Source organism: Tachyglossus aculeatus, chromosome 22 (assembly GCF_015852505.1).
Source record: "Tachyglossus aculeatus isolate mTacAcu1 chromosome 22, mTacAcu1.pri, whole genome shotgun sequence".
NCBI lineage: Eukaryota > Metazoa > Chordata > Mammalia > Monotremata > Tachyglossidae > Tachyglossus > Tachyglossus aculeatus.
Window position 1 is genome coordinate 40035598 of NC_052087.1, and position 26274 is coordinate 40061871.

At 46.8% G+C, this 26274-nt stretch overlaps 1 protein-coding gene across 1 annotated transcript; it reads left to right on the forward strand.

The window, feature by feature from the left end:
* Window positions 1-1481: 1481 nt before the first annotated feature.
* On the forward strand, window positions 1482-25272 carry RNF141 (ring finger protein 141). The gene is made up of 6 exons (XM_038765166.1): window positions 1482-1539; window positions 2028-2231; window positions 7610-7718; window positions 10686-10867; window positions 16510-16617; window positions 23579-25272. Exons 2-6 carry the CDS (start codon window positions 2089-2091, stop codon window positions 23727-23729), a joined length of 693 nt encoding a protein of 230 aa, XP_038621094.1. The 5' UTR covers window positions 1482-1539; window positions 2028-2088; the 3' UTR covers window positions 23730-25272.
* Window positions 25273-26274: the final 1002 nt, after the last annotated feature.

Sequence of the window (26274 nt, forward strand, 5' to 3'; positions counted from 1 at the left end):
TTCATTCATTCAATTCATTCAATCATATTTATTGAGTGTTTACTGTGGGCAGAGCACTGTACTAAGCGCTTGGGAAGTACAAGTTGGCAACATCTAGAGACGGTCCCTACCCAACCGTGGGCTCACAGTCTAGAAGGGGGAGACAGACAACAAAACAAATTAACAAAATAAGATAAATAGAATAAATATGTACAAATAAAATAGAGTAATAAATATGTACAAACATATGTACAGGGGCTCATGGGCCGCAACAGGTCAGCCGGGCGGCGCCCGGGCAACGGGGGGCTGGATGTGTTGTGTGGGTCCACTCATTCATTCATTCAGTCGTATTTATTGAGCGCTTACTGTGTGCAGAGCACTGTACTAAGCGCTTGGGAAGTACAAGTTGACAACGTATAGAGACGGTCCCTACCCAACAGTGGGCTCACAGTCTAGAAGTGAGATGCCAGGTAAACTTCAGATTATAAGGTGTTGCTTCTTAGGAGACCTTCGAGTTTTAATTCTAAATTGGGAAATTGGCTCCCGTTCCCGGGAGCTGTTTTGCAAGGCCTCTTGGCTGCTAACCCTAACGGGGTAAGATTTTTGAGCGGCGTGCCAAAGCCAATGGCACCAAAAAGACGTGCTGGCAGTCCCCGGATTCATTAAGTTATATTGGCCTTGAAGATTTCATACAAAATGTCTCAGCCCGAAGTGTCGGTCGCCCAACAACCTACCTCTGGCTTTGGCTATCGTGAAAACACATCTCCAGTTTCCACCGGGCCGATTACGATCTCGTGGCTTTGTGGCCAAGGTATAGGAAGGCAGAAGGGGAGGACTTTCAGGCTCATTAAACACAAGCTTGTTTGTCCTCCAGGGATGTTTTTAGCGGTCGGGGACAGAATTCAATGGCTTGCCTGTTCCTTCCTCTTCTATAAAATAATATTTACTGCTGCCATTTGGCCCTGACCCCCCAAAAAAGTGTGGTGGTTTCCCAATGGTAGTTTTCCTAGCTTTCAGCTTGGACAGGTTTTTAGCAAAAATTTGGTTTCTTTTCCATTCTAATAGCAAAAATAAGATTTTCTAGGATGAGTAATTTGAGATTAATTAGTAATTTGAGAAGCAGTGTGGCTCAGCGGAAAGAGCACGGGCTTGGGAGTCAGAGGTCATGGGTTCTAATCCCGGCTCCGCCGCATGTGTGCTGTGTGCCCTTGGGCAAATCACTTAACTCCTCTGAGCCTCAGTTCCCTCATCTGTAAAATGGGGATTAAGACTGTGAGCCCCACGTGTTGCTTTGACGTGCCTGTAACTTTGATAGGTATGAAATGCAGATTTTTTAATCACATGGCATCTCAGGTTGCAGCAAAGAACTAGATCAAACAACTTCTGTGCTCTTGTATCCCCCCCAGCGCTTAGAACAGTGCTTCACACGTGTAAGCGCTTAACAAATGCTATCATTATTATTATTATTATTAAGATTTCTGATCAGTGCAACATGATTTTTTTTGTAGTTCTGTACGGAATTTCGATGTCTGCAGAGTCAATAACAGTTCTCCATTCAAGGTAAAGCGAAGCCCTTCAAAAATGATTTGTTTGGGGAAAGCGCGTTCTAGGAAAACTTAGAGCAATCCGTCGGGAGGAAACATGCACGCTATTTGATCTAACAATAGTTGGGGACAGTATCAAGTCTTCTGATGCCCCTGGTTGAAGTTTTAGGCTCTGCCTATACTCTTCGAGGGCTTGTCTTATGGCGACTCCATGGACACATCTCTCCCAAAGCAACCCGCTCTCCATCTGCAGTTGTTCTGGTGTTGGATCCGGAGAGATTTCTTGGTCAAAATAAGAAAATGGGTTACCACTCCCCTCTTCCAGGTGGTCAAATTGAGTCTCCGCCCTCAACTCTCTCCCGTGCACCTGCTGCCCAGCGCCAGTGGCAGGAATATTTGCTCTCATTTTAAAGAGCTACTGGGTGGTCACTAAAAGCATTCCTTGAGCGTCTTTGCTTCTCCGCGTCACGTAGAAAGATAACATGTGTGTATATGTATTCCCAGAAACTCGACACATGACTGAAACCGCGCCTGCCTCTGGATTTTTGACCGGAGTTATCTCGTCATGGGCCAGCAGATCTCTGACCAGACCCAGGTGGTGATGGGCAAACTCCCTGAAAAAGTCGCGAAGCACGTGTCTTTGGTCCGGGAAAGCGGTTCCCTCACTTACGAGGAATTTCTGGGGAGAGTAGCCGAACTGAACGATGTGTAAGCCTCGATGTTCTTCTTTCTTATTTGTCCCTCATGAGCCCCAGTGTGTCTCTGCTGTCATAATAATAATAATAATGGCATTTATTAAGCGCTTACTATGTACCAAGCACTGTTCTAAGTGCTGGGGAGGTTACAAGGTGATCAGGTTGTCCCACGGGAGGCTCACAGTCTTAACCCCCATTTTACAGATGAGGGAACTGAGGCCCAGAGAAGTGAAGTGACTGGCCCAAAGTCACACAGCTGACAATTGGCGGAGCCGGGACTTGAACCCGTGACCTCTGACTCCAAAGCCCGCGCTCTTTCCACCGAGCCACGAGTCATGTTTTGATGGTATTGACGCCTGTCTACTTGTTTAGTTTTGTTGTCTGTTTCCCCCTTCTAGACTGTGAGCCTGTTGTTGGGTAGGGATTGTCTCTATCATCATCATCATCATCGTATTTATTGAGCGCTTACTATGTGCAGAGCACTGTACTAAGCGCTTGGGAAGTACAAATTGGCAACATATAGAGACAGTCCCTACTCAACAGTGGGCTCACAGTCTAAAAGGGGGAGACAGAGAACAAAACCAAACATACTAACAAAATAAAATAAATAGAATAGATATGTACAAATAAAATAAATAAATAAATAAATAGAGTAATAAATTATCTGTTGCCGAATTGTACTTTCCAGTGCTTAGTACAGTGCTCTGCACACAGTAACCGCTCAATAAATACGAGTGAATGAACAAATGCATGAATGTTTGAAAACCAGTCAGGTGACGGCGATGTGTGAAAAAAGGCAGTCTAAATCCCTTTAACAGACCTACATTAGATTGAGCCGAAGATTTCTTTTTATTTTATTTGTCAGAAGTGATCAAAATAATGCAGATCACTGCTAGAGCGAGCGGCGACGACATCAGAGTGGGAAAATGCTGAGCTGAGAAACCATTTCAAACCCAATTTTGAAACAGAAGAAAGGGTGAAAAAGGAAGGGTCCTCGCCTTACTCCATCACATCCAGCTATGCTTTGAGACCCTTTAAATTCTGTGGGAATTTATGTAGGCAAACCCAACTCAATGTTTCTAAGTTAAAATTGCCACAAGGTACAAAGAGATAAGGGCCAAACTTATATTGTTTACAGTCTCGTGAAACTGTACACCATCTGACGCACTAGTTAGTGAGTAGGCGACAGGGAAGAATGCTTTCCTTTGTTCTGCAGAAACCGTTTCTGAACAGAGCTGCTGACGGGGATAGTCTGGTGTTCAGAATTCTTAGGGATTCATTCAGTCGTATTTATTGAGCGCTTACTGTGTGCAGAGCACTGTACTAAGTGCTTGGGAAGTACAAGTCGGCAACGTCTAGAGACGGTCTCTACCCAACAACGTGCTCACAGCCTAGAAGGGGGAGACAGACAACAAAACAAAACATGTGGACAGGTGCCAAGTCATCAGAACAAATAGAATTAAAGCTAAATGCACATCATTAACAAAATAAATAGAATAGTAAATATAGACAAATAAAATAGAGTAATAAATCTGTACAAACGTGTATATACAGGTGCTGTGGGGAGGGAGAGGAGGTGGGAGGGATGGGGAGGAGGAGAGGAATTAGGGGGCTCAGTCTGGGAAGGCCTCCTGGAGGAGGTGAGCAATCAATAGGGCTTTGAAGGGAGGAAGAGAGCTAGCTTGGCAGATGTGCGGAGGGAGGGCATTCCGGGCCAGGGGGAGGACGTGGGCCGGAGGTCGACAGCGGGACAGGCGAGAACGAGGCACAGTGAGGAGGTTAGTGGGATGGAGCTGGGCGTTCTGAAATAATAATAGTTATAATAATGATGGTATTAAACGCTTACTATATGCCAGGCACTGTATTAAGTACTGGGGTAGATACAAGCAAATCGAGTTGTACACGGTCCCTGTCCCATGTGGGGCTCACAGTCTCAATTCCCATTTTAGAAAGGGAACTGAGGCCCGGAGAAGTGAAGGAACTCGCCCAAAGTCACGCAGCAGACAGGTGGCGGAGCCGGGATTAAAACCCACGACCTTCTGCCTCCCGGCCCGTGTTCTGTCCACTCTGCCAGGCTGCTCTGAAAGGGTAAAGTGGGGTTGGGGCTGAAAAGCTAAAGCTATTTGGGGGAGCACTTGGCAAATCTGCAGGCTTTTCCACCACCTGGCCTTGTTATCTTCATTTAAGCTAGCCGGCTTCGGTGCCTTCGTTTTCCCTGTCTGCCCACCCCCTGTCACACCCCTCCTACCAGCGTACCAAAAACACTCTGAGTGCTCTTTAAATGTTAAGGATTAATAGGGAAAGCGCCTCTCTTAAAGAACCTTGGATGCCCTGCCAATACCTCAAAACAGAACTCCGCATCTTCCCACCCAAGCCCTGTCCTCTCTGTGATTTTCCCATCACTGTAGACAAAACGCCCATCCTTTCTGACTCACAAGTCTGTGACCTTGGTGTTATCTTTGATTCCTCTCTCTCATTCAGTCGATCAGTGGTATTTATCGAGTGCTTACCGTGGGCAGAGCACTGTACTAGTGCTTAGTACAGTGCTCTGCACATAGTAAGCGCTCAATAAATACGATTGATTGATTGTACTAATCGCCTGGGAGAGTACAACACTATAAGATGCACATTTCCTGCCCACGGTAAGTGAACAGTCTAGAGGGGGAGACAGACATGAATATTATCCCGTCTCCGCCGCTTGTCTGCAGTATGACCTTGGGCAAGTCACTTCACTTCTCTGGGCCTCGGTTCCCTCATCCGTAAAATGGGAATTGAGACTGTGAGCCCCACGTGGGACAGGGACTGGGTCCAACCCGATCTGCTTGTTTCCACTCCAGCGCGTAGTACAGTGCCTGGCACATAGTTAAGCGCTTAGCAAATACCATAATTATTATTATTATTATTATAAATAAGTAAATTACAGATACATGCATAAGTGCTGTGGGGATGTCGGGGGCAGGCGGTGAGTAAAGGGAAAAGATCAGAGCAACGCAGAAGGGAGTGGGAGAAAAGAAAATGAGGTCAGGGGCGCGGTAGATGAGATTGAGGTACAGGGAGTCAACCCACATATCCAATCTATCACTAAATCCCGTTGATTCCATCATCACAAAATGGCTAAAATCCACCCTTTCCTCTCCGTCCAAGCTGTTAACCCCAACCACTTATCCTCTCCCACCTTGATTACTGTATTGGCTTCCCTGCCTCCTGTCTCTCCCCACTCCAGTTCATACTTCACTCTGCTGCCTGGATCATTTTTCTATAAAATTGTTCCATCCATGGTTCCCCACTCAAGAACCTCCAGAGGTTACCCATCCACCTCCTCATCAAACAGGAACTCTTTACCATTGGATTTAAAGCACTAAGCACTGTTGTAACTCCCACAACACTTACATACATCTCCAGAATTTATTTATATTAACGTCTGTCTCCTCCTCTAGACTCTAAGCTTACTGTGGGCAGGGAATGTGCCCGTTCTATTGTTGTGTTATACTCTCCCAAGCACTTAATACAGTGCTCGGCACACAGTAAGCACTCAATGAATACAATCGATTGATTGATCTTTCTGTCATGGGCTAATCAATTCCCTAATTTTTACAGTGCAGTTTGGCTTTATCTGATAAGGGTCGTTTAAATTGGTTGAGATGACATTAGGATAAGTGCCTGGAGCGTACTGCATTTTCTAATCATGGAATTTAGGCTTTTTTTAAAAAAAAAAAGTCAGTGGTGCTGAAAAAATGGAGCATTTCTGCAAGTTGTCTCCAAAAGCAGTTTGCTTAGCTTTTTCCAGATGGAAGGCAGAAAAATACAAATTTAACTGACAAACTCAAATCTTAATGAAGTGTGTTCAAATAAGGCCTAACAAATATGAGGATTTTTTTTCAAGCGACTGGTGTCAGGGATTCATTTTTCCAAAATGGAAAAAAGCCCCACATTTGTGCTCTTTGGGGGCATTATTAAAAAGAATTAAAAATAGTAGAACAGGAAGCACACTACTGAAGAGCAGAACTGGTTTTTCCTCAGTACCTCTCAGGGCAGCTGTTAGGAACGTCAGGACAGACGAGAACTGGATGTAGCCCTGGGGGATTTAGAGATATCATCGTACTCTGCTTTTAATTTGAAAAATGGTTCAGAGAACGAGTCCCAGATCTTCATTCGGGACTTGGCTCTGTAAGCTTATGGCTTTGAAACCCAGCCATTGCAGTGTTATGCCTCCCATGGAAGGTGGTGTGCAGTGGCGCCTTAGATTTATTCATTCAATTGTATTTATTGAGCACTTACTGTATGCAAAGCACTGTACTAAGCACTTGGGAGAATAAAATATAACAATAAACAGGCATATTCCTTGCCCACAACGAGCTCACAGTCTAGTGGTAGAGATAGACATTAATATGGACAAATAAAAAGATAAATAAATGTAATATATGTATATATAAGCATTATGGGGCTGGACGGGGGGATCATCATCATCAATTGTATTTATTGAGCGCTTACTATGTGCAGAGCACTGTACTAAGCGCTTGGGAAGTACAAATTGGCAACGTATAGAGACAGTCCCTACCCAACTGGGCTCACAATCTAAAATACAGGGAACCAGTTAAGGTGATACAGAAGGGAGTGGGAGAAGGGGAAAGGAGGGCTTAGGGAAGGCCTCTTGGAGGAGATGTTCCTTCAATAAGGTTTTAAAGGGCGGGGGAGAGTGATCGGATATGAGGAGGGAGAGTTTTGGGCAACCATGAAGTTCTTGAGTGGGGAAACAGGGACTGAACGATTTTGTATAAAAGTGATCCGGGCATCAAAATGAAGTATGGATTGGAGCGGGGACAGACAGGAGGCAGGGAGGTCACAGCGAGGAGGCTTATGCAGTAGTGAAGGTGGGATAGGATAAGTGCTTGGATCAACGTGGTAGCAGTTTGAATGGATGGGAGAGGGTGGATTGCAGTAATGCGAAGATAGAACTGACAGGATTTGGTGAGAGATTGAATGTGTGCGTTGAATTAGAGCGACGTTGAGGATAATGCCAGGGCTACCGGCTTGTGAGACGGGGAAGATGATGGGGCTTTCTACAGTGATGGGAAAACCAGGGGAAGGGCAGGAAATAGGAGAAAATTGGAGTTCTGTTCTGGGCGTCCAAGAGGATTTGATTTGCTAGGTAGGGGAGGAGGGTATGACCAGTCGAGCAGATTAGGGAGGGGATTCCACCCCCTGCCAGATCATGCCAAGAAAGACAAAAGTGAGCAAAATATGCAGGGTGGAACCTCAATTTTCCTTTTCCTTTCCTTTTGACCCTTTGCTCAACTTTCAGAGCCTCCCAACGAACCTCGTTTAACTGACCTATCTTCCCCGGGTGGAGATGAACGCATGAGCGCTACAACTGTGTACCTCTCTTTTCAGAACTGCAAAGTTGGCTTCCGGTCAAGACAAGCATCTCCTCTTTGAGGTGCAGCCAGGGTCTGACTCCTCGGCATTGTGGAAGGTGGTGGTTCGCGTAGTGTGCACAAAGGTGAGATTACCGAAGGCCAGAGCCCTGGGGAATCTCCCCCGGGCCTCCCTACCGACGAGTGGTTCGACATACTAGAGTAGTTAGATTAGAAGTTAGAGTAGTTAGAGAAGCAGCGTGGCTCAGTGGAAAGAGTCGGAGGTCATGGGTTCGAATCCCAGCTCCGCCACGTGTCTGCTGTGTGACCTTGGGCAAGTCACTTAACTTCTCTGAGCCTCAGTTCCCTCATCTATAAAATGAGGATTAAGACTGTGATCCCCACATGGGACAACCTGATCACCTTGTATCCCCCCCAGCGCTTAGGACAGTGCTTTGCACATAGTAAGCGCTTAACAAATGCCATCATCATCATCATCAAGTAGAGTCGGGGCTGTAGAGAGTGATCTTGAAGTGATGAGTATCCTCTCAGTGTGGCTTCAGACAACTGAATTGTGTTGTCTAAAGCGACTTCCAACTTGGTCCAGAACTGGGTTGTTTTGTCTTCTGACAGACCAACCAGCTCTTTTTTCCCCCATTTCCTCAATGCCTTCAGTGTCATTCGGATTAAATTCAGGAGACACCCTTATCTGGGATTTTAGATGTGTGCAAGAATGCACAATAACTTGTTTTGCACTCACTATGTGCCAGGCTCTGTATTAAGCGCCGGGGTGGACCCAGTCCCCATCCCCACATGAGGATCACTGTCTTTGTCCCCATTTTGCAGCTGAGTCACAGAGAAGTGAAGTGACTCATCCAAGGTCACGCAGGAGACAAGTGGCAGAGCGAGATTACAACCCAGGTCCTGATTCCCAGGCCCGTACTTTACCCACTAAGCCATGCTGCTTCTCGATGCTGAGAACAACTAATGTGGGAAGGTGCCGCTTTGTCCCTTTTTTTGTAGTTTTTTAAACAGAATAGGGCAAGGCCGGAGCACAGCCTAAGAGCAGCAGGTTGGCCAAACTCCAACAACCTCAAGAACTCTCGCCACGTTAGATAATAATACTTACGGTATTTGTCAAGTGCTTCCTCTGTGCCAAGCACCGTTCTGCGCTCTGGGGTAGATGCAATTTTATCAGGTTGGATAGAGAAGCAGCATGGCTCAGTGGAAAGAGCCTGGGCTTTGGAGTCAGAGGTCATGGGTTCAAATCCCGCCACTTGTCAGCTGGGTGACTTTGAGCAAGCCCCTTAATAATAATAATGATGGCATTTGTTAAGCGCTTACCATGTGCAAAGCACTGTTCTAACTTCTCTGTGCCTCAGTTCCCTCATCTGTAGAATGGGGATTAAGACTGCGAGCCCCATGTGGGACAATCTCATCACCTTGTAACCTCCCCAGCGCTTAGAACTTAGTAAACGCTTAATAAGTGCCAAATGCTTAATAAATTAATTTTTTATTAATAATTTAATTAATGAAATGTTTAATAAATTCCAAAGTCCTTGGCATAAATACAAGTCCTTGTCCCACATAGAGTTCACAGTCTTAATCCTTATTTTACAGGTGGGGTAACTGAGGCACAGGGAGGTTAAGTGACTTGTCCAAGGTCACACAGCAGACATGTGGCAGTTTTGGGATTAGAACCCATGACCTTCTGGCTCCCAGGCCCGTTCTGTATCCGGCTAGCCGATGTTTTTGAAGAGCAGACGTATCCTGCCATCTCGCCCCCACTTGCTCGTATTCTGCTCCAGTTCACTTATCGGACCTTAGTTTACTGAACTTCTAGACTGTGAGCCCACTGTTGGGTAGGGACTGTCTCTGTATGTTGCCAACTTGTACTTCCCAAGCGCTTAGTCCAGTGCTCTGCACACAGTAAGTGCTCAATAAATATGATTGAATTTATTTCCCTGATTGACACCTCTTCTTCCAAGTATCTCCTGTGCCCAGAAGAGCCTCCAAACCTCCAGCTACTGAGCCATCTCCCTTCAGTTACTCATTCATTCATTCACTTTTATTTGTTGAGCGCTTACTGTGTGCAGAGCACTGTACTAAGCGCTTGGGAAGTACAAGTTGGCAACTTATAGAGACATCACTCATCTCTAATCCTGCTTCCCAGCGGCATAGCCCAGTGGAAAGAGCCAGGCCTGGGAATCAGAGGACCGGGATTCTAATCCTCACCCTGCCACTTGTCTGCTTGGTGACCCTGGGCAAGTCACTTTACTTCTGTGCCACAGTTTCCTCCTTTGTAAAATGGTGATTGAGTGTCTGTTGTCCCACCTACTTAGACTGTGAGCCCCATGTGGGACAGGGACTGTGTCCGACCTGATTGATTTGTACATATTCCAGCGCTTGGAACAGAACAGTGCTTGACACACAGTATGTGCTTAATAAATGCTGTTAAAAAACAAAGTCCTCTTTGGCTCAGTGAGCGTGGAGTGTGGACTTCACATACAAACCCTGTCTCTCGGCTGCCTGCAATACCCACAGAGCATTAAAAGGCCTTGCAAAGCCCAATCCCCCCAAAACCCTATTTTTTGTCTCGCTTTCTTAGAATGAAAACACCAGGGACAGGAAATTTGAAGGGGCAGACTGAAAGGCTTTTATGGGCACCTAAATGGTGATGAGTGGCCAAAAGGATTTGGGGAAAAGGGTAACCCAGGCTTCTGAAATAGGTGTTGTTGGGGTTTTGTTTTGATGTAATTTTGCGGGCAGTGGGGGGTCGGTTTGTCTCGCAGACTGTAAATGTTTCCGTAGGATGCTTAAAAAGCCAATTGTGTTTGTCCTCATAGGATGACAGGCTCGTAAGATAAGATTCATCGTAGTAAACAAATGCCTAGAAATGGAAAGAGTTGGTGAAAACTGTGGTTCCTTCCCTTTTCCTTTTTATCCAGCAGCTTTTACTGGCGCCCTCCCAACCCTGTAGGAAAAACATTATCCCGGACAGCCTTGCTTGCTAATTTGATTTTTTAAAAACAATCCTCAGGGCCCGAGTCATGAAGTCTTCGAGCCAGGACAGAAACAGCAAATAGATCATTTATACTTCTTTGTACTTGTAGATTAACAAAAGCAGTGGAATTCTAGAAGCTTCGAGGATCATGAATTTGTATCAGTTCATCCAGCTTTATAAAGATATCACTGATCAAGCAGCGGGAGTGCTGGCCCAGAGTCCCACCTCGGGAGGAACTGCTGAAAGCCTGTCAGCCGGGTCTTCCTGCCAGGCCAGCCTCTGGATGGGAAGGTATTTTGTGGCCCGCGAGAAAGAAAGAGGGCAAACGTTCTCAGGGGTGAGCCCGGAAATGTATTTGTGTGGAAAGCCATTCTAAACTCAGTGGGGCAGGGACACTACGAACCCGTCCGGGGCTGTGTCCTTCGTGGGTAATCCGTGGAATTGTGCGGGTTGTCCGTAGTCTGGGAGAGTTTGTCCAGGCCCGGCACTAGGAGTCCCCTCCATGGCCCAAGCTCCTCTAATGCAGCTACGTCAGGGAGTCTGAGAATTGACGGGAAGCAAGTGCATCTAAAGGGAACCGAACCTAGGGTGGGAACTTTGTGTGTCTTTGCACTGGGCGTGTGAGCTTTAGGGAATTCAGTTCCAAGAGCCCATATCTGGAGCCTCCATGGAATGGAACGGATGAGAGGGGAGCCCAGAAATTCCAGCCTTCAGGATTGACTCTGGGCCTGGGACATGCCCCGAAAAATGATCAGGCAATCCATGCGTGTACTGCGTCGTGGAGTCGCGAAAAGGAAATGAAGTCAACTGTGGCTTCCAGCGGGTCTTCTGTGTCAGGGCCTATTTACCTAGGTCTTGTATTTTTATTGTTCCCCTCAAACTTTCCCTTCCTTCACGGTTCGGTTTTTGGCATGGCCAAGTTCCCACCTGGGGCCACTGGACAGTCGGGACCACAGCTTCAATCCGTAAATCATTGGAAAACTCCTGACGCGGACTCATTCGTGTTGACATCCTGTCTTCTGGTTACCCAGAGGACAAACAGAACCCAGAGATCAGCCTGGGACAGTATCTTTCGGTTCAGAGTTGTAGAGTGGCTTGTCACGAGAGGTATTTCCCGAGAAGAGAGAGACTTCTCTTCCACCCGCCTCCCACCCGCTCCATTTGTTACCACGATCTGGCTTTAGACTTAGTCCCTTTCAAACACTACGGGGAAATTTCGATTCTGAAGGGAAAAGTCGAGAAGCTGCCGGGCGGCAAGGTGTCTCGCTAGCCCAGGGGCCCCTTTTCCCACTTGTCTTCCTGTTTATCTGGCGAGGAGTCATTTAGTTTCGGGGTTTGGGCCACACCAGCGGTGTTGAAATACCAGATCTGCCTGAAAATACCAGGGGCAGTATTTGGGAAGCAACTTCCCTTTCCTGCGTTTTGCGAAGGTCATTTGGTCAGGCAAGTGGCTCCCTTTTCTGCCTTCAGCTTCACCATGGTAAGGAAAATGGAACGAGCTGAAGTCTCTTCGCGATGCAGTCATTTTAGTGAGGAGTCGAGTCCGTTCTCACCGGTGGAGGGATTTTTACGAGCTAAGGAGATGTTGCTGCCGTTGTTGTTGATTTTTGAAGATGAGCCGCCTGAGAGTCTTGCCATCCCATACCAGATGTGGCTGAGGAATCCAGTACAGAACCCTTCCCGGGCTCCTGAGCCGGCAAGAGGCTTGGACCAAACCGTTCAGCTTCTCTTGTTTTCTGTGGCTTCGCTTATTGCCTTTCCCCGGCTGCGAGCTGCTTTGTTCGAAGCCACCAATCCTCCGTAGTCCCCTAGCGACATAGGCCAAGAAGCAGCGTGACTCGGTGGAAAGAGCCCAGGCTTGGGAGTCAGAGGTCATGGGTTCTAATCCCGGCTCCGCCGCTTGTCACCTGTGTGACTTTGGGCAAGTCACTTAACTTCTCTGGGCCTCAGTAACCCCATCTGTAAAATGGGGATTAAGATTGTGAGCCCCGCAAGGGACAACCTGATCACCTTGTATCCTCCCCAGCGCTTAGAACAGTGCTTTGCACATAGTAAGCGCTTAACAAATACCAAATTATTATTATAGGCCAAGCAAGTCAAATGTGACCAGTGCCACAGTCATCCCGAAATCCGTCCATGGAATTTATTGAGCGCTTAGTGTGGGCATTTGGAAGAGGACAATCCAGCAGAATTAGCAGACACGTTCCCTGCCCATAACGAGCTAACAGTCTGAAAGGTTAAGAGCTGCCTTACCCAGTGCTCTCTGAGTATTCTGAGCTACCGTAGACGTTGCCCGATGGCCGGATTTTTCCAAGTGGGATTGAATTGTTGAGGTCCTCTTCAGGGGTCCCTTCAACCTCCAGATTTTGTCCTGACAGGATCGATCTCCGGTGGTCAGCTTAGCACCGGAGGTGAAGCCAAACAGGGTTGAGAGACTAACAGATCCGGGTCACGTTGAATGTCGAATGGCCTAAGGGACTTGTCAAAGAAAGGCCGGGGGTGGTTTCTGGGGGCAAGAAGCAGGGAGGCAAGTGGTGGCCTACGGAGAGAAATCCCAGGAGATCTTGGAGGACACACAGGAAAGGCCTCGCAAGGCACCATAAGCTCGTTGTGGCAGGGAACGTGACTACCAACTATGATGTAGTGGATAGAGCACGGCCCTGGGAGTAAGAAAGTCACGGGCTCTAATGCCGGCTCTGAATCGTGTCTGCTCTGTGACCTGGGATAGATCGCCTCATTTCTCAGGGCCTCAGTTACCTCATCTGTAAAACGGGGACTAAGATTGTGAGCTCCATGTAGGACAGGGACTGTGTCCAACCTGATGACCCTGTATCTACCCCAGCGCTTAGAACAGTGCACGGCACATAGTAAGCACTGAATAAATACCATTATTATTATTATTACTGGCTGCTGCTGTAGCTTCTTCCACACAGTAATCATTGCTGAATGGGGGGTCCTCCCCACCCAAAAAAAAATTCTTGGAAAATTAGTCCCGCTACTCAAATACTTCTAAGTCACCTAAGTGACCTCTGTGACTGTCCTTCTGATTGGAGACAATTACACAAGTAAATTCAGGGGCTTCTTCCTTGTCTTGCCACTCTGTCTTCAGCATTCCTTCCATACTGAAGGGAAGCCAGAGGCCTCTCTAACTGGAGATATGAAAGTCTCTGTCTTAGGGAATACTGCAACTCCCCCATCATCACGTTCCTCGTAATAACAGGATGATAGTGTTGAACGCGCTCACGATGTTAAGCACCCCGCTAAAGGCTGAGGTGGATCCAATCAGATCGGGCACCGTCCCCGTCCCTCACTGGGCTCACAGAGTGGGAGGGAGGGAGGAATAGATGTTGTATCCCGATTTTTCAGGTGAGGAAACTGTGGCACCGCGAAAGGAAGTGACTTGCCCAGAGTCCCCCTCTAGACTGTGACTCTCCCTGTAGACTGAAGAGGGAAAGTTACATATTTCCTCTTGTCCCACTCTCTTGTGCATCACTTCACATTTATTCACGTGCCCCCTTTATTCACCACTGCAATCCCCACAGCGCTTACATACATAGCCGTAACTCATTTATTTACTTTAACATTTTCTCCCACTCTAGACTGTAAGCTCCCTGTGGTCAGGAAATTGATCGTATTTATTGAGCGCTTACTGTGTGAAGCACTGTACTAAGCGCTTGGGAAGTCCAAGTTGGCAACATATAGAGACAGTCCCTACCCAACAGTGGGCTCACAGTCTAAAAGGGGGAGACAGAGAACAAAACCAAACATGCTACCAAAATAAAATAAATAGAATAGACATATACAAGTAAAATAAATAAATAAATAAATAAATAGAGTGATGAGCAAAATAAATAAATAAATAAAGAGTAATGGTAGAGTAATAATAAATAAATAAATAGAATGATAAATAAATAAATAAATAAATAAATAAATAGAGTAATAATAAATAAGTAGAGTAATAGGAATAGGAAAGGTCTCTACCAACTCTGTTATATTGTTGCGGGCAGGGATTGCTTCGGTTTATTGTTGTATTGTACTCTCCAAAGTGCTTAATGCAGTGTTCTGCACATACTAAGCGCTCAGTAAATGTGGCTGATTGACTGACTGGCCTAGAGTCACCTAGCAGGTAGTGGTGGCAGATCCAGGAGTAGTAGAACCTAGGTCTCTTGACTCTATCAATCAATCAATCGTATTTATTGAACACTTACTGTGTGCAGAGCACTGTACTAAGCACTTGTGAAGTACAAGTTGGCAACATATAGAGACAGTCCCTACCCAACAGTGGGCTCACAGTCTAAAAGTCTTACAGATTCTAGACTGTAAACTCATCATGGGCAGGGAACATCTCTGCTAAGTCTGTTATGTCGTACTCTCCCAAGTGCTTAGTACAGTGCTCTGCACCGAGTAAAGGCTCAATAAATAATAATGATAATGGCATTTGTTAAGCGCTTACTATGTGCAAAGCACTGCTCTAAGCACTGAGAAGCATACAAGGTGATCAGGTTGTCCCACTTGGGGCTCACCGTCTTAATCCCCATTTTACAGATAAGGTAACTGAGGCACAGAGAAGTTAAGTGAAGAGAAGCAGCGTGGCTCAGTGGAAAGAGCATGGGCTTTGGAGTCAGGGGTTATGGGTTCAAATTCCACCTCTGCCACTTGTCAGCTGTGTGACTTTGGGCAAGTCACTTCACTTCTCTGGGCCTCAGTTCCCCCATCGGTAAAATGGGGATGAAGACTGTGAGCCCCCTGTGGCACAACCTGATCATCTTGTAACCCCCGTCCCCCCCAGCACTTAGAACAGTGCTTCGCACATAGTAAGTGCTTAATAAATGCCATTATTATTATTATTATAGTGACTTGCCCGAAGTCACACAGCTGACAAGTGGTGGAGCCGGGATTTGAACCCACGACCTCTGACTCCCAAGCTCAGGCTCTTTCCACCGAGCCACGCTGCTTCTCAATAAATACCATTGATCGATCGATCGAGTGATTGACTCTCAGTCCCGGCCTCTTTCTCCTGGGCCACGCTGCTCTCTGAAGTAACACTGACCCGTCTTAGATGGAAAGAGGCATAAACTCCTTGTTTACTAATACTGATGTGTTGTAGTTTCCCAATCGCTTAGTACAGCGATCTGTTTACAGTAAGCACTCAGTAAATACGACTGATTGATTGATTGGAGGCTGAAGTCTACTGGGCATCCTCGACCAAGCTTCAACATAAAACCGGCCTCTGTTTGCCAGGGAAGCAGGCTTGGCCGCGGCGTGCAGCCGTAAATCTAAGAGTGATGTTCGGTCAAAAATACACACGTAGTGGAACAGAACAGGTCAGGGTCCATTCTTCACAGATTTCCTGTTTGGGTACGTTGTCCGTTTCAGCGGTCATTCAGGCAGGGGACTTGGATTGAAGGGGGCCGGGATTCAAATGGGAAAGTCCCTGATTTTTAGTTTCGGCTCATTTTTGTTCGCCACCCAAGCCCCGGCCGGCAGTTAGACAGACCTTCCCGTCCTTAGCCTCGTTACTTCTCTTCCTCCAAAATCATCCTCCGTCGGTGTTCACCTGTAGCCTTCACAAGGTGGCTTTCCGATGAGCCTCAAAAGTCATCTATTTGTACATATTTATTACTCTATTTATTTTACTTGTACATATCTATCCTATTTATTTTATTTTGTTGGTATGTTTGGTTTTGTTCTCCCCTTTTAGACTGTGAGCCCACTGTTGGGTAGGGACTGTCTCTACATGTTGCCAATTTGTACTTCCCAAGAGCTTAGTACAGTGCTCTGCGCATAGTAAGCGCGCAATAAATACGATTGATGATGATGACCTGTGTACGTAGGCCTGATTCCGAACTTGCACGATGTCGGGTATAAATGTCCAGTTAAAGCCACCCACGGCCTCAAGCTGCCTCGCCCTCACTCTCTGTCTCGTGTTACAGGGTGAAACAGCTGACGGACGAGGAGGAATGTTGCATTTGTATGGACGGACGAGCCGATCTCATATTGCCTTGTGCTCACAGTTTCTGTCAGAAGTGCATTGACAAATGGTAAAGTCATTATAAGGGACCTTGCTTGTGGGGAGGGCTGGGGGTTCATCATGTTGGGTAGGGACCGTCTCTATTTATTGCCAGCTTGTACTTCCCAAGCGCTTAGTACAGTGCTCTGCACACAGTAAGCGCTCAGTAAATACGATTGAATGAATTACGGTACTTGTTAAGCGCTTACGATGTGCCGCGCGTTGTTCGAAGCAGCGTGGCTCAGTGGAAAAGAGCACAGGCTTTGGAGTCAGAGGTCATGGGTTCAAATCCCAACTCTGCCAATTGTCAGCTGTGTGACTTTGGGCGAGTCACTTAACGTCTCTGGGCCTCAGTGACCTCATCTGTAAAATGGGGATGGAGACTGTGAGCCCCACGTGGGACAACCTCCCCTCCTCCCCGTCCCCATCCCCCCCCGCCTTACCTCCTTCCCCTCCCCACAGCACCTGTATATATGTATATATGTTTGTACGTATTTATTACTCTTATTTGTACATATTTATTCTATTTATTTTATTTTGTCAATATGTTTTGTTTTGTCGTCTGTCTCCCCCTTATAGACTGTGAGCCCGCTGTTGGGTAGGGACCGTCTCTAGATGTTGCCAACTTATACTTCCCAAGCGCTTAGTACAGTGCTCTGCACACAGTAAGCGCTCAATAAATACCCAATAAATACTCAATAAATAAATAATAAATAGCCCCCAGCGCTTAGAACAATGCTTTGCACATAGTAAGCGCTTAACAAATGCCCTCATTATTATTATTCTAAGTACTGGGGTAGATCCAATTTAATCAGGTTGGACGCAGCCCCTGCCCTACATGGGACTCACATTCTTATTCCCCATTTTACAGATGAGGTAACTGAGGCCCAGAGAAGTGACTGTGTAACAAGGTAACACAGCAGGCATATGGTGGAGCTGGGATTAGAACCCAGGCCCTTCTGACACCCAGGCCTATGCTCTACCCACTAAGCCACACTGCTCCGGGGAGTTAATGTGCCACTCTCCCTATGTTGGGAATCTCCTGATCGTCTCCCCACCCTGAAATTTGGAGATTTGGGCAGTGTCGAACTCCCAGAGGATGACAAGAGTAACCCCCGGCAGTGTTATCCTGTGAACAATAATAATAATAATAATAATAATAATGGTACTTTCATTCAGTTGTATTTATTGAGCGCTTACTGTGTGCAGAGCACTGTACTAATCGCTTGGGAAGTACAAGTTGGCAACATATGGAGACGGTCCCTACCCGACAGCGGGCTCACAGTCTAGAAGTGCTTGCTATATGCCAAGCACTGTGGTTAGATACAAGGTATCAAACAATCAATCAATCAATCGTATTTATTGAGCACTTACTGTGTGCAGAGCACTGTACTAAGCGCTTGGGAAGTACAAACTGGCAACATATACAGTCCCTACCCAACAGTGGGCTCACAGTCTAAAAGGGGGAGACAAAACCAAACATACTAACAAAATAAAATAAATAGAATAGATATGTACAAGTAAAATAAATAAATAAATAAATAGAGTAATAAATATGTACAAACATATATACATATATACAGGTGCTGTGGGGAAGGGAAGGAGGTAAGATGGGGGGATGGAGAGGGGAATGAGGGGGAGAGGAAGGAAGGGGCTTAGTCTGGGGTTGTCCCACGTGGGGCTCACAGTTTTAATCCCCATTTTACAGATGAGGTAACTGAGGCATGAAGAAGTTAATTGACTTGCCCAGTGACACAGCTGATAAGTGGTGGAGCTGGGATCAGAACCCACGACCTCTGACTCCCAAGGCCAGGCTCTTTCCAGTAAGCCATGTGTCAGTCACCAATAATAATAATAATAATAATAATAATAATGATGGCATTTGTTAAGCGCTTACTATGTTCTAAGTGCTGGGGAGGATACAAGATGATCATTTGTCCCACATGGGGCTCACAGTCTTAATCCCCATTTTACAGATGAGGTCACTGAGGCACAGTGAAGTGAAGTGACTTGCCCAAAGTCACACAGCTGACAGTTGGCAGAGGCGGGATTTGAACCCATGATCTCTGACTCCCAATCCCGGGCTCTTTCCATTGAGCCACGCTGCTTCCTCTCCACACTCCTAGGCTTTGGAGACTTTTTCCTCAGTTCCAGGATTCAGACTCCTCATTTTCCTCATAAGGAAATGGTTTCACTTGCATCAGACTCAGTTTCCTGTCTCTTGCTGCTCCCTTCCCCTCATTCCAGGGTCTTCCGAGAACCTATTTAGTCCCGTGAGCCATTGAGACCCATGAAAAGGGGGAAGCGCATTGATTTTTGGTTTTCCGAGTCACTTTTCAAGGATGAAACTTGCCCAGACATTCATGGGCATTAGGGTCCAAATTGGGGATGGGAAAATGGAGGCCTGAGAGGCTCATCACGGCTTTGGAGTCAGATGTCGTGGGTTCAAATCCCGGCTCTGCCAGTTGTCAGCCGCGTGACTTTGGGCAAGTCACTTAACTTCTCTGTGCCTCAGTTACCTCATCTGTAAAATGGGGATTAAGCCTGTGAGCCCTCCGTGGGACATCCTGATTACCTTGTAACCGCCCCAGCGCTTAGAACAGTGCTTTGCACATAGTAAGCGCTTAATAAATGCCATTATAAAAAAAAAAAATCTTGTTTCAATGCTCTGCACAAAAAAGAGCTCAGTAAATACTATTGATTGATTGATTGATTTCTGACAGGGGGAGGTTGGTGGGAGAGATCGGGTCAGGAACTCGGGCTGCGAGCGTGCCTGCCAGTCTAACCAGCTTTTTCTGAAAAATGCCCAGACTGGGAGGAACAGGCCGGCCGTTCCCTGCTAGTCGTTGGCCAGTGAAACTCGTCCCCTTTGTCTGCCTGGCAAGTTTGCACTCGACCATTTTCCATGGAAACAGTTGTGAATTTGAGCCACCTGTTGGGATCAAATCAGGTTTCCCTCATTGATTATTGATTATCCAACGGAGCCATTTATTCAGCATGTGCAAGCTAGCACTTGCCTCAGCCTCCCCGTTTGGGACGAAGCCGATTCACAGGGAATGTAACAGACACTTTGTGGTTAAATCGATCAATCAATCAATCAGTTGTATTTATTGAGCGCTTACCGTGTGCAGAGCACTGTACTAAGCGCTTGGGAAGTACAAGTTGGCAACATATAGAGACGGTCCGTACCCAACAGTGGGCTCACAGTCTAGAAGGGGGAGACGGAGAACAAAACCAAACATATTTACCAAATAAAATAAATAGAATAGATATGTACAAGTAAAGTAGAGTAAGAAATACGTACAAACATATATACAGGTGCTGTGGGGAAGGGAAGGAGGTAAGGCAGGGGGGATGGAGAGGGGAAGGAAGGGGAGAGGAAAGAGGGGGTTCAGTCTGGGAAAGCACGGGCCTGGGCATCAGAAGGACCTGGGTTCTAATCCTGACTCCGGCACTTGTCTGCTGTGTGACCGTGGGCAAGTCACTTTATTTCCCTGTGCCTCAGATCCCTCATCCTTAAAATGTGGATTAAGACTGGGAACTGCACGTGGGACAGTGTCCCACCTGATTAGCTTGTAACTACACCAGCGTCTAGTACAGTGCCTGGCTACTCTTGTCATCCTCTGGGAGTTTGACACTGCCCAGCTCTCCAAATTTCAGAGTGGGAAGATGATCAGGAGATTCCCCAACACAGGGAGAGTGGCAGAACACTAACCCCCAGAAGCAGCATGGCTTAGCAGATAGAGCATTGGTCTGTGCATCAGGAGGACCTGGGTTCTAATTCTGGCTCCTCCACGTGTTTGACCTTGGGCAAGTCACTTAAGTACAGTGACTTAGAGAAGCAGCGTGGCTCAGTGGAAAGAGCCCGGGCTTTGGAGTTAGAGGTCATGGGTTCAAATCCCGGCTCTGCCAGTTGTCAGCTGTCAGCTGTGTGACTTTGGGCAAGTCACTTCACTTCTGTGTGCCTCAGTTCCCTCATCTGTAAAATGGGGATGAAGACTGTGAGCCCCACGTGGGACAACCTGATTGCCTTGTATCCCCCCAGGGCTTAGAACAGTGCTTTGCACATAGTAAGTGCTTAACAAATATCATCATTATTATTATTAGCTAGCTATTATAAGCGAGCTCTCTTCCTCCCTTCAAGGCCCTACTGAGAGCTCACCTCCTCCAGGAGGCCTTCCCACACTGAGCCCCCTCCTTCCTCTCCCCCTCTTCCCCCTCTCCATCTCCCCTGCCTTACCTCCTTCCCTTCCCCACATAGCTGTATGTATGTATATATGTTTGTACGTATTACTCTATTTATTCTGCTTGTACATATTTATTCCATTTTATTGTGTTAATATGTTTTGTTTTGTTCTCTGTCTCCCCCTTCTAGACTGTGAGCCCACTGTTGGGTAGGGACCGTCTCTATATGTTGCCAACTTGTACTTCCCAAGCGCTTAATACAGTGCTCTGCACACAGTAAGCGCTCAATAAATACAATTGAATGAATGAATTAATATGATTACAGTGCTCTTCGCACAGTAAGGGAGATGTGAGTCATTGTTAGTAATCAGTCACTCTGGCTTCAGATAGATTTGCTGGAGGAAGAGGGAGAGAAGGAAACATTTCTCCACGTTTTTTTCTTTCACCTGCATCGAGTGGGTCTTTGAAATCAATCAATCAATCGTATTTATTGAGCGCTTACTGTGTGCAGAGCACTGTACTAAGCGCTTGGGAAGTACAAGTTGGCAACGTATAGAGACAGTTCCCTACCCAACAGTGGGCTCACAGTCTAGAAGAACATTAATATAATATAGTATATTAGTATATATATATAGTAGAAATGTATGTACGAGTAAAATAAATACACTCTCTCTGTTTCTCTCTCCCCCTTCTTCCCATCTCTTCCTCTCTTCCAATCAAATCAATCATATTTAGTGAGCATTTACTGTGTGCCGAGCACTATACTAAGCACTTGGGAGAGTCCAAGTGAAACAGAGTTGGTAGACATGGTCCCTTTGAAATGTAAAGGAAGCAGGGATTCTCAGTGAAGGAAAAGTGCCCTCCCCTTCTCAGGAAATAAGAATCCTCAGCGGGGAAGGCGGGTCTCTGGGTTTATGGAGCTGGGCTTCCGATCCCATTAGTTTTGGCTTTCCCACTCCCATCCAGCCCTGGCAGAGTGCCCACTTTGCTCCGAGGTGAGCCCCCGACAATGTCTGGCTCCTTAAACCTCAAGCTCAGCCTTGGGTTCCCAAGCGACCAGAGCCCAGGCACTTCAGGGGAAGCAGCGTGGCTCAGTGGAAAGAGCCCGGGCTTGGGAGGAAGAGGTCATGGGTTCTAATCCCGGCTCTGCCACTTGTCAGCTGGGTGACTTTGGACAAGTCACTTAGGCCTTCCCAGACTGAGCCCCCTCCTTCCTCTCCCCCTCACCCCCCTCCCCATCCCCACACCTTACCTCCTTCCCTTCCCCACAGCACCTGTATATATGTATATATGTTTGTACGTATTTATTACTCTCTTCATCATCATCATCATCATCAATCGTATTTATTGAGCGCTTACTATGTGCAGAGCACTGTACTAAGCGCTTGGGAAGTACAAATTGGCAACATGTAGAGACAGTCCCTGCCCAACAGTGGGCTCACAGTCTAAAAGGGGGAGGAAACTCTCTTCATTTATTTTACTTGTACATATCTATTCTATTTGTTTTATTTTGTTAATATGTTTGGTTTTGTTCTCTGTCTCCCCCTTCTAGACTGTTAGCCCGTTGTTGGGTAGGGACTGTCTCTATATGTTGCCAACTTGTACTTCCCAAGCGCTTGGTACAGTGCTCTGCACACAGTAAGCGCTCAATAAATACGATTGATTGATCGATTGATTAATTGATTGGCTTCTCTGGGCCTCAGTTACCTCATCTGGAAAATGGGGATTAAGACTGTGAGCCCCACGTGGGACAACCTGATCACCTTGTTTCCCCCCAGTGCTTAGAACAGTGCTTTGCACATAGTAAGCTCTTAACAAATACCATTATAATAATAATAATGTGTGGACAATGGATTCCCCAGCAGCACTTACCATTATGCTGTCCAACCTGGTGAGTCTCCAGGTAGCCTAGGGGCTCTTGCCTGAACTTGAGTGGGTGGGATTAATAATAATAGTAATTGTGGTATTTGTTAAGTGCTTACTATGGGCCAGGCACTGTACTAAGAACTGGGGCAGATACAAGGTAATCAAGGTGGACACAGTCCAACGGTCTTAATCCTCCTTTAGCAGATGAGGGAACTGAGGCACAGAGAAATCAAGTGACTTGCCCAAGGTCACACAGTGGACACGTGGCAGGGCCAGGATTAGAACTCAGGTCCCTCTGACTCCCAGCCCTTCCCAGACTGAACCCCCTTTTTCCTCTCCTCCTCCCCATCCCCCCCCCGCCCTACCTCCTTCCCCTCCCCACAGCACCTGTATAGATGTTTGTACAGATTTATTACTCTATTTTACTTGTACATATTTACTATTCTATTTTGTGAATGATGTGTATCTAGCTTTATTTTTATTTATTCTGGTGCCTTGACACCTGTCCACACGTTTGGTTTTGTCGTCTGTCTCCCCCCTTCTAGACTGTGAGCCCGTTGTTGGGTAGGGACCGTCTCTACACGTTGTCGACTTGTACTTCCCAAGCGCTTAGTCCAGTGCTCTGCACACAGTAAGCGCTCAATAAATACGATTGAATGAATGAATGAATGAATCCACTAGTCCCCGCTGCCTTAAAAGCCGGCGGCGGGAAGCAGATGATGCAGACCGTCTCAGGTCTAAGCATTCAGTGAATGTCTTTGATTGATCGACTGGGTCTGAGGTTGGGGCATTCTTGGGTCTGGATGTGGTAATAATAACAATAATAATAATAATAATAATAATAATAATGGCATTTATTAAGTGCTTACTATGTGCAGAGCAGTCTGGGATGTTGAGATATAGCCATGTTCTACTCTTTCTCATCTTGGCTTCTCCAACAGGAGTGACCGCCACAGGAACTGCCCCATCTGCCGCCTGCAGATGACCGGACCGAACGATTCTTGGGTGGTGTCTGACGTCCCTACGGGCGACGACATGGCCAACTACATCCTGAACATGGCAGACGAGGCGGGCCAGCCTCACAGGCCGTGACTCCTCCGGGTAACTTGGGGGAACGAACATTTGGGGCAGAGAGAGATCAGAGAATGCAGTGTCACCATCTCGGAACCAGCCCCGGTAACCGGGGGCTCTGCCACTTTCCTCACCCGGTCTCTACTACTGTTTTAAAACTACTGTTTTCAAACCTGTGTGGATCGTCCACGTGTGCAGCCATTTTCGGTGGAGTAGCGGCGGCACGAAACGCCCCGTGAATTCTTTTACCCCTGAGTTTTAGAGCAGAGGTTTCGGAGGCTTCAGAAACTCTGGTTCGTTCTGGGTAGAATATTTGGGAGTGCCCTGTGGTTATGTTGAGTTTTAGTTCAACTCCTTGGTGAAGGGGTTTCCGGCACTTTTTGAACTGGATATTGTCAAACACAAAGAGAAAAAAGCCAACTCCCAAGTACTCATTACTACTAAGCTCCGGTCTGACGGAATTTGTGGTCGCACGCTGCCATCTCGGTCCTTTCTCCTTTGAAAACATCCTAACTGAGCAATTTGCCATTTGAAGAATATGAAGTACACCCGCAACCCAGGCATTTATGCCAAGGGGATTTGGGTGCGGGCGGCGGGGTACGGGGAGAAATTCGACATGACCGGTCGTTTTGAGGAGTTTTCTCAGGTGGAGCGTTGTTTCCAGAAGTGGTGAAATCGGGTTGAGTGCTTTCTAAGACGGCTACGTGAAATCCTTTCCTTCACGGGGGTCGGTGTCCTGGAGGGGACACATCGAGAAATTGGCCGATTAGAAACTCTGCCCATCAGAGAATGATTCTCTCGCTAAAAGATAAACCAAGCAGTACTGATCAGGGCGCTTTTCCTTTTCGTAGCTTGGTACAGTCTTCCTCAGTTTTCCAAGCCACTGCCGTTTTTCAGTTGTGGTGGGCGGGGAAAAGCGGTGCTTTGTTTTCATCCTGAAAGAGTCAGCTACATTCCTGAAGCCAGGTGAAAGTGCCACCTTGCCCACTGCCATTTTCACATCTCCTCCTCTGGATTATGCAACTGTAGTAACTCAGGAAAGGGGGAGTAATTTAACCAGATGATAATGTTCCAGGGAACATTAATGCCCCGGGAACCTCCTGCTGTTTGTTTTCAAATACAAAATATTTGCTTTGGTTGAACCGAAATATTTCAGAAGATGTGAAAGGCCGATTCTCACGAGTGGACACTTCTTGCTGGATTCCAGGGAAAACAAGGATTTGGTCCATTCTAAATGAGTACTACGTATTTCATGCTATGTCCCAATAAGCTACAGTTACCGGAGCAGGCGTGGCTCCTTCAGGGAAGGGAATCTCCACATCCGTGCAAAATTTCATGCGTGAATAAGAAGTTTCGGTTTTTAGCCAATGTGCAACTAGGACTAAGAATGCGTTCCTTGAAGACGTACACCTTCTCCCGGTGGATTCCTCTTCCCTCCATATATTTATAGATGCGTGTCAGTCGCTGTGCGTATAAACTCATTTGGCATCCTGTGATGACCGGGCGTAAACACGGAGCGGCCGTGACATCCAAGTCCCATAGAGCTTGCCATGGAAACGTTTTACGGGGGAATGTTTCTAAACCATTCTGGCGGTGACTCCTTTGAAGGCGGTATTTCCTCAGCCCAGTTACCATAGGAAAGTGGTTTTGACCCTGGCCCCTGCTCAGATACCTGGGTACCAGTGTGCATCCAAACCATTTTCCCAAGGGACGCTCCCCTTTTCCCTCCCCGCAGAGGTCAAACTGGATCCACATGCCTTCAGCAAGTAGTCCAGTTCCTGTGCCTTCCCGTAAGCCGACCTTGGGACTGTTTTTAAAGCCCCAACTCCTAATCCCTTCTACCCGGTCTCAGCAAGCCGTGTCTCTGGCTTCCCAACCCCACTGGCTGCAGCGTGGAGGACCCCAAATGGGTCTCCCTTGGGCTTTGCCACCTCTGGGAACGGGAGGTGGGGAATGAGGGGGGTTAGGGAAGCCGGCAGGAAGTGGGGCCGCACCTGCCAGGGACGACACTGCTCGATCCAGAGCGAGAAGTTTCGACAAACTGACCAAATCTGACATTTTCCCCTCCGCCTAATCCTGTGGTCCACCCCCAGCCTTTTCAGTAACGGAGAGCACAGTTGGGCTCCTCCGTTACCAAAAGTTTTGCAAACTAACTCCAGTCCATTGACCCACTAATCCTTTATGAAGCTAGGTACATTCAAACATTGCGCTTTTCAAACCAAACATTTCCACTAACTCCTAAATCACATTTTTCTTCTTGCAAGCTGGCTCACTAAATTGAGCAATAGTTTTGGGCGGGAGAATCCGGGAGGTCTTTGCCGTATTGGCATCATCTGAATCCAAAAGTTGTGAACTTTTTTATTGGGTGAAATCTTTTTTTTTTAATTCTGTAAATCATAAGCTACTTAAATGCACTTGCTGTGAAATAGGATCAGAAACGTGTGCCTTCTAGACTTTGTTCCATGACATTTCTTCTCCAATGGAAGGAACCTGTACTGGCAAAACTTTCCTAGTCTGAAGGAATTAGTTGGGGTTCTCAGTCAGGCTGCAGAAACCCTAATGTGGC

Excerpts from the sequence above, each read along its gene's own strand:
- RNF141 (XM_038765166.1), top strand. The coding sequence starts at position 2,089 with ATGGGCCAGCAGATCTCTGACCAGACCCAGGTGGTGATGGGCAAACTC. Across the intron at positions 7,719-10,685 it reads TTCGCGTAGTGTGCACAAAG|ATTAACAAAAGCAGTGGAAT; the intron begins GTGAGATTACCG and ends TTGTACTTGTAG. Across the intron at positions 16,618-23,578 it reads CAGAAGTGCATTGACAAATG|GAGTGACCGCCACAGGAACT; the intron begins GTAAAGTCATTA and ends CTTCTCCAACAG.